We start from the raw sequence: 8,829 nt of genomic DNA, 5'->3' as shown, positions 1-8,829 counted from the left end.
AGCAGACCTGCCCAAGTCCAACCAAAGTGTTTTAGAATCTGAATCATAGCACGCACCTATGTGGACACAGAGGAGTCAGTTTACAGGGTAATTTTTGACATAATTTGACGTAAATGTTTAAGTTTTTCTTTGTATATGCTTTCTCTTGTGCATTTTGAATTACAAGTTAAAATTTTTACCTGAAATGAGTCACTTGGAATTGTCCGGAAAAAAGATGGAAACATCTGTCTGTCACTAAGACAAGAACACGTTGCAAAATAACTCACCTGTAAAAGAAAATCACACAGAGCATCATGAAGACAGGAAAACAACTACTTCTTTTTAATATTGCACAGCTTTTTAGTCACAATAATTAAGTATGAGTACATAAAGGATAAACTTACCAGTGGTACTCTGTATAAACCTAAGACCCTGGAGATGGCAATAGATCGTGTAGAGGAAGAATCACCCACAATTCCTAGGACTGAAGGAGTTCCTTCACAGGTTCTCTCTAACTTTACATTTTTCTCCTGACCATTTGCCAAGGACAGTGCAGCTTGTAAAGCCAACTTTACGTGGATGCAGTTATCATACAGACTGTATCCCAGAGTCACATTATGCAGCAGGTTGGGGTTTCTGTTAATCTCATCAACAGCAAAGGCCATGGTCTGAGCCCTTCTGAATCCTGCAATATCAAACCTAAAACATTCAAATAATTTACTCCTTTAAAACATTACAACATCACTTCAAACTGAATCAAACAAATGAAACAAAAATATACATATATGTAAAAATGTAAATTAAAAATATTTTAAATATATGGTTCTTGAATAATATATGCTTGTTTTTATTTTATCCTGCTCTGTGCTAGTTTCTTGTTCTCACCCATGGCAGACTGGTTGTTGTGGCTCTGAGGTGAAAGACAAGTCAGGAAAAGTAGAAAAAAAGTGAATTTTCAAAATTCCTCCTAAAATCACATCTCCAGCCTTTTGCATTCCATTTATATAAAATTGTCGCTGTATCTCACAAGAGGAGGAATAAAATAGTGACGACACAACAAAGAAAAAGCAGGAAAGTAATGTTAGCAAAAATAAGCTACCGTATAAAGCTACTCTCATGGTTTCCTCAGGTAACACCTTTCTCTCAGTGCTGTTATAATGCACTGACATCCCATTTTATTGATTTTCAACAGCCCACAAGTTGTTGATACACCACCTATCAGCGCAAATTAAGTCGCTGTGGGGCAGAGCCTAGAGAACCTCTTCTGAGACCAAATTACTTGTGACATATTAAAAAATGTATTTAAAATAAGTATGAGGCATAAAAGGCCTATAGGGCTTCATTTAAAAACTGCTTTTCATATTGATTTCATCCCATCAAAAATACACAGGTTTGCCAGAATTTCTTGGTGGCTGTTAAAGGTATACATCCCAATATTAGTAATTATTTATCTAACGTTTGTTATATTTTATTTATATATTTTATTTCTTACTGATGGCAGTGGAACATGTACAACCCAATGTCAGCATGGCACAATGATGAAAAAGTCTAATTCCAGTCCGAACCTTGGGCTACAGCTTACCATTTGGCTGCCCTAAGTACAAGATCTTTATGGCATCCACGACCATTAACTGACAATATAATTGCATTTATTGATGTTTTCTAGCCTAACTGTTAGTAAAACATATTGAAATAACATGGATTGCATTAAAATAAAACAAATAACTAGACTAATATATTTACATTATTGTGGCCATTTTGACTGCACACAAGAGGAGGTCAACAAGAACCTTAGTATTAACTACAGTGACAGTGCCAGGGAACAAGAACTTAGGTCATAAACAGACAGCAGGTTAGTTATGGAGAACCGGTGATCTTCTATGTCTTCTTATGTCTCCATGTTTTTCCCCACAACTCTGGGTATCTTTTCTAGCAATTGCCAACTAAAACAAACTAACCTGGCGTAACACAAGGAATGGGCACACAAGACTTGTGGCATGAAAATAAATGACAATAAAATATCAGCACCAATACTGCTCAACCAGTGGGATTATATACATATTGGTGTCTGGTGGTGCTTGTGGATGTGTGCAGTGGCTGATTGTGCTCTTCTTTCACAGCTGTGCTGATTCCTGGGCTGATGAGCTGCGCACCTGAAGGCGGTTCCTTCCAATCAACAGAGGAGGATATAAGGTCCAGCTCCACAGGCAGTCAGTGGCAGAGTGTCTTGCCATGAGAACTTTGTTAAGTGAGCACTGTCAACACCATTTGGAACTACTCATTGGTGATTCACCACCCACTACTACTTTCCTCATGTCCACTGACTGATAAATTGTGTTACTCTTTGCTCACCTGTCGTGTTACATAATTTGGGGCCGCCTGCTTTAAGTATCTCTTGAAGGTACGTAACACTACCATTGACTCAAGTCCAAACCACTACCTAAAATGGTGGCTTTGCCACGAGCAGCTTGAACTTGTGTTCTTTCTCTTAGCTTATAGCTGCTAATTTCACAAACGAAACATAATATACAACTTTTTCAGGATGGTTTAACTTAGCTGCCAATAACATACTCACATTAACAGATACAACAAGGAAAATAACCTGCTAACAGTTAAAAAAAAGACTCAGAAGTCAACAAAAGCATCAGTTGAACACAAATATCCTTGCGAACTAAAAGAAAACACACAAAAAAAATGAAAACAAAAACTCTTCTTCTGAAACTTTTGTTTCCTCATCTTTTCATTCTGCTCTTGCTCTAATTGCCCTTCGTCTCTAGAGACCGGCAATGCAGTAACCTCATTGGCTGATACCCTTCTGCTCCTGCAGCTGTATGCATAACATTAATGATCATTTGAGTTGTTTAACTATTCATATATATTTTAATTTTAAATGTCACCAAATAAAGATTTGGTGGCATTTATTATCGGTTTACGCTTTTTTAAACTTTATTACAATATTATCCTAGGTGCCAAGTGCATGCTGGAAAACGCCTATCTGTCTGTGGTGAATTGGTGCTAATAAAGTACTAATGTGTTTAGTGTTTCACCTTAAAAATCAATAGGTTTCACCATCAAAGACTCAATTTTTATTTATTTATTTCATGATATTTATTCCATTGTACATTAACATTGGGATTTAACTCTAATTATAATATTTATTTATTTATTGATATTCTTTTTAATTACAGTCACAATATGAAAATATTTATTGATATTGGTTTCTGTTGGGCTACATTGATTGCACTGTTAAAAATAAAAGCAAGCATTCAAAAACAGTAGAATTTATGGTCATGTTGTGATTGACAAAAAGTATCCTCATATAATAAAATAATGACATAAATACAATTCTGTTAACTTGGAACAGATGTGTAAAAATGTTTTGTACAGATTGATAATATCCTTGCTTTTGAGAAATTAATTTGTAAAGAATATTTTTTTAAGTGATGAGTTAAGCATCAAAAGGGTCATGCTGATACAGACAGTTTTAAGCACCACGGCCCATAATGGCTTTCTTTGTGTTTCTCTCTGGTCTAACCAGGATTATATAACATTTGGGTCCAAACAGTGCTACTAAAAGTCCAAAACTAGAGGCCAGGATGGCAAACACCTCCACGGCATCTGCATATTTGCCTGGAGAGGCCTCGTTGAAACTGTCTGGAAGATTTCTTGCCAAAAAAGCTAACACAAAACTAAGAATGGCTAATAAACCAATATAACCAAGTAAGATTCCAAAACCAACAGTGGAGCCAATGGCACATTCATACACTATCTTGTCACTGTGATACTGGGTGTTTTTGTGAGGAGCTGGTGAAGCAGAGACAAGCCAAACAGTGCAGATTGCTGCTTGTACTGAGGTCAGAACAAGAACTGTTCCTCTCTGCTGAGCAGCACCAAACCACTTCATACTGGCTTCACCTCCAGGTTTAGAGGCTCTGAATACAGCCAGAACCACCATAGTCTTTACCAGGATACATGAGATACAAAGCACAAAGCTGATGCCAAATGCTGCATGTCTAAGTTGGCATGTCCATAATCTGGGTGGTCCAATGAAGAGCAACGAGCAAAGGAAACACAGCTTGAGTGACATCAACAGCTGAAAACTAAGTTCAGAGTTGTTAGCACGAACGATAGGTGTGCTGCGATAATGAACAAAAATGCACAACACAACTAGACAAATGAATGAGCCGAGTACAGAGGTAACTGTCAAACAGATACCAAGAGGCTCATGATAGGAGAGGAACTCTGTTTTCTTAGGAACACAGTGGTCATTCTGGATGTTGGACCAGAAATCTTCTGGACAACTGATGCACTCCATGGAATCTATAAAAAAGAGAAAATTGTTCATTGTAAAGTATTTTCTTGTTTGACACTGTTGTTTAAGTCACTAAGAAATTTTACAAAACAAAACCACAGTAACTCTGCTGGTTTTTCAGTCCAACTATTAATTAACTATTAATACATTCTAAGTCTAACAATTGTTCTATAGATCATAATCATGCATAGGATTGCTAGCTCCGTTCTCAGCTCAATACGGGGTGCATCCATTTTAATATAAAGCACCGTTATTTATTAATTCCATTAACAATTTACAGGCTGCTTTTGATTCTCAAGGTAATACAGGACAAAGTGCATCCCTTTTCAGCTCAACCGGAATCATATTTTCTTAAGGAATGGTTGGCAACCCTAATGACGTGGCACTAATTATAGTAATTGCAAAGTGACTATTCCACTTGAAAGGTTTTTGTGACACTGAATCCCACACAATACAATTTAGCACGAGCCTCCAGCACTTTATATGAAGGTTGTTAAAAATAAGTATATTTCAGTCTTCTTCTATATATTATCTGTTGAATTTATGCACTTTAGTCTCACAAGAGTAAAATGGTCTGTATACAGATTCTAATAGAAGAGCGTAAGGTTGAAAAACTTTACACTCACTGGTTGCATTGCTGATCTTTCCCCCAGAACAAGGTACACAGTCAAAACAACAGTCAGGTTGCCCTTTTCTCCGGGCAATGCGGGTACCTGGAGGACAGCTGTCACTACAAACTGACCGAGGAGGCTGTATGGAGAAAAAGCAAAAGAGAAAATATGCTTGAATGCAACTACTTTACCAGGTTCCATTGCTTGTCAGGTTTCAAGATTCATTGATTGTAATTTTCTTATACAGTTCATAAAGTTCATAAAAACAATGTTGTGTTCTCCCAATAAAAATAAAAAAGCTAGTATTAATAACAATTTACTTTGTAGATATTGTGAGATGTTGTATAAATTGTAAAAACAAAATGTCCAGGTGCAGTTAACACTGTAAATTGTGTGCTTTGCACAGGGGATATAGATAATCCAATCAATTAAAAATGTAGCCCCTGTAGCTGCACCTCAGCACCAAGAATGCTCTGATTTAGCCATATTGTAAAAAAAAAAAAAAAGCATGGAAATGAGACATTTCTAGTCTAATGACTAGAATTGGGTTAGTCATTAGACTAGCATGTGTACCTCCTAAACTGCCCCATTTTCCCGTCATCCTACTTCTTCGCCTTAGCAGAGTTTTCTCAGGGGAATGTTCATGAGAAACAGCCATACATACAGTATATCTATCAGATGACATTCACAAAGCTTAAAACAAAAAACCAGAGGAAGCATTCACAATGATACGGTGTAAATTTTCTCACTCTTTCTTTAAATGTGTGACCAACTATTTTACATGATTACATCAGAAACTGAAAAAAATTAGACCATAGACTCAGAACAATAAAAAAAACTTTTCGACCTGGGTCCCTCAGTTTAGCCTGATTCACACCCTAATGAAAAGGTAGGAAACTAACCTTTTTAGGATGAAAATTCCAGAAGATTTTTTCTTCATCAAGAGTGAGTTCTTCACCTTTGAAGGTTGACCTTTTCACCTCACCCACATTTTGAACTTTACTGCTTCCATCAGGCAGCCAAGACCAGTTCATGATGTCATATATTGGTAAGGCATCACCATTTTCATCAAATGACACTTGATCACCAAATGATGTGGTGAAGTTGATGTTTTCCAAATAGTGCACAAGCTGTAGAAAACAGGAAATGAATAAAAAGTAGTTAAAAACCAAAATACACCTTTTCCAAAAGATAAACGGAATTCAACAGGCCAGACTTTTTTCTTTCTTTCTTTCTTTCTTTTACGTTCTATTAACAAGCATGAGTCATTCTTAGTTTGGCAGCTGTTGTCCATTTTCATTTTAAGGTCAGGGAATTTGCAGAATTGTTTTTTAATGAGAAGAAACCAGGAGCCTGACCTTACTTATTCACAGAAAAAACAACTATTTAATCACTAAATAAATGGGTCCACACTTAAATATTTGTTTTTAAATCACTCTGATCTAATTAATAGTATAATTAACTGAATTAGCAGATTTCCTGTTTAATAGGAAAAGGCTTAGTTACATTTATGGCTGCCTCACTCCCAACCTCACTATCCCTGACCTACTGGTTTGATGTATGCAGTTAGGGGTCTGTCGCTGTCTGTATTGTGAAGTTTGCTAGATCATTGTGTTACATTGGTATCAGAAGATCAAGGTAAGACCCCCTGCGTGAATAAGTACAAAAAATATATGCTCAGCAATACTGGACCGTAACTAGAGATCAAAGCAGAGCCCAAAGAGTGCAAACAAGGTGTCAGAAAGTGCTGTGACATTCACAAAGCACTGAGCTGCGACACCGCAGGCCTGACATTTCACGCCATTGGGGAGCTGCTCTGGTTGCAGTAGTACTCCATCAGCCTGGGCCTGGTTGTAAGCAAACTTGGCGACACCCTGCAGCCCTTTCATTCCTAATTATAAAATGTCAAAATTCTTTGGTAAAGGAAACCGGGAGGCGTATGAACCTCAGTTTGAACTTTTAGCTGTAACAGCAGGCTGGTTGAAACAGATGTAAGCATTGCAGTGGACTCTATCACTAACAGAGGAAGCTTCAGCCTGTTTGCAGCTGCTGAGCTCGGAGGAGGACGACAGCATTCTGGTTGGAACTTTGCAGAGATGCTTTGGAGAGCTCAACCTAATCGAGTCTCTGCTCTGTGAGTTCCATAACTGAAGCTAAGTGATCAACTCTGTTGCTTGGCCTATGAGGTTGAGGACCTTGACCAATGTGTATATGTTGGGATGCCGAATGCCATACAGAATGAACTGAATCTTAACGAGTTCATCCACATACACTCCTAAACAAGAAGAGCTACATCTGCATGAAGAACTTTGCCGGTCCATTAATATAATGCGTGGCTTGGTGCCAGTTTCCTTTTGTTCTAATGTCATGTACTGCCATCAAGATGTTCACCAATTTACTTGTGAATTGAGTAAAGTACTGAGTGGGCTCATGGTTGAAAGACTGTACAGGATTAAGAAGTAGATTGTTAACTGCCAACACACCTGCCATGGTTCTAGTCTTTGTAAATGAGCACAGGTGTCTCCACTGAAAGGTCCTCTTCCTGGCTCACACTGCAGCATGTCATCAAGAGCATGTGCCAGAGCATACACTGCCTTATACACATTATACTCTGGTCTGAGGTCTGAAACATCCAAGAATTCCTCAGCTACTTCATCCTCTAATACCTCCTGTCCAGTGCATAATGCTCCTCCATCTTCTATCCAACCTGCTGGAGTTGGTGAAAATCTGCACTGGAATGTGTGTTCCCAAAATTGATTCACCTGGGGTACACATTCAACATAGTGAATCTACTTGTAGTATTTACAGCTACAATTTATGAAATGATATGAACGTATTCACACCAAGTTGTTTCCATTGCTGTTATTATATTTTAGATCAGGGCGTATTTTTAACAGAAAATTCTTGAGACCGGGGATTTCTCCTCGACGGATGGCAATGCCTAGGGTTCCACCCAGGTATGGCATGAGGTGAGGCGCTTGTAGCACAGCAGCTGATGTCCCGCCTTCACTGGCCATCCACTGCAGGCCTGTCACATTCTGCCTTACCACCTGGATATAAAATATAAAAATGATTTGCTTTTTTGTATAGTTTTACAATTAAAATTGTGTATAAAAAGATAAACATGCATTAATACACATTTCTAATAAACAAACTGCATTTTTTTCAAGGACTCACCTCTTCCATGAGATTGAGCATATGAGGCTGATGTGCAAACACAATGACCACACGTGCTGTTGATTTCCTCATCACATTAACTATTCTCTTCAGTTCAGTACGATCATTTGTCCATGGCAAAATCTCTGTATAAGCCAGACATCCTCCAGCAATTGGACCTAGATCAGACTGAAAGGATCGGGCTGCATGGACTCCATAGTCATCACCACTGATTAGCAGACCTGCCCAAGTCCAACCAAAGTGTTTTAGAATCTGAATCATAGCACGCACCTATGTGAACAGAGAAGAGGCACCTGGGCACGTGATAATTTTTGGCATAATCTGAAACAAAAGTTAATGTTTTTTTTTGCATATAACTTGGGAGGTTTGAATATAATGCAAATTCTTACCTGAAATGAGTCACTTGGAATTGTCCTGAAAAAAGATGGAAACGTCTGTCTGTCACTAAGACAGGAACACGTTGCAAAATAACTCACCTGTAAAAAAGAATCATACCTGAGCATCATAAAGACAGGAAAATAATTGCTAAATTGTTTTAAGCTCAAAACGTTATCAGTCACAGTAAATTGGTATATGCACATAATGAGTAAACTTACCAGTGGTACTCTGTACAAACCTAAGATCCTGGAGATGGTAATAGTGTGTGTAGAAGAGGAATCACCTACAATTCCTAGGACTGAAGGAGTTCCTTCACAGGTTCTCTCTAACTTTACATTTTTCTCCTGACCATTTGCCAAGGACAGTGCAGCT

General features: G+C 38.0%; 1 protein-coding gene across 1 annotated transcript in view; it reads right to left on the bottom strand.

The window, feature by feature from the left end:
- Positions 1–3,226: 3,226 nt before the first annotated feature.
- Positions 3,227–8,829, bottom strand: part of LOC112486970 (extracellular calcium-sensing receptor-like) — a 16,733-nt gene continuing 11,130 nt past the window's right edge. The window contains exons 8-14 of the mRNA XM_025055235.1: positions 8,469–8,827; positions 8,080–8,349; positions 7,746–7,952; positions 7,386–7,664; positions 5,805–6,032; positions 4,918–5,041; positions 3,227–4,299 (exon numbers count right to left, since the gene is read on the bottom strand). Of these exons, the coding sequence (XP_024911003.1) occupies positions 3,464–4,299; positions 4,918–5,041; positions 5,805–6,032; positions 7,386–7,664; positions 7,746–7,952; positions 8,080–8,349; positions 8,469–8,827 (2,303 nt within the window). The 3' untranslated portion in view covers positions 3,227–3,463. The remainder of the gene's footprint in view (positions 4,300–4,917; positions 5,042–5,804; positions 6,033–7,385; positions 7,665–7,745; positions 7,953–8,079; positions 8,350–8,468; positions 8,828–8,829) is intronic.

The sequence above is a fragment of the Cynoglossus semilaevis genome, chromosome 4 (assembly GCF_000523025.1).
Source record: "Cynoglossus semilaevis isolate Cse_v1.0 chromosome 4, Cse_v1.0, whole genome shotgun sequence".
NCBI classification, from domain to species: Eukaryota; Metazoa; Chordata; class Actinopteri; order Pleuronectiformes; family Cynoglossidae; genus Cynoglossus; species Cynoglossus semilaevis.
The sequence above is the reverse complement of the archived record's forward strand: the minus strand, read 5'-3'. Positions and strand labels throughout refer to the sequence as shown.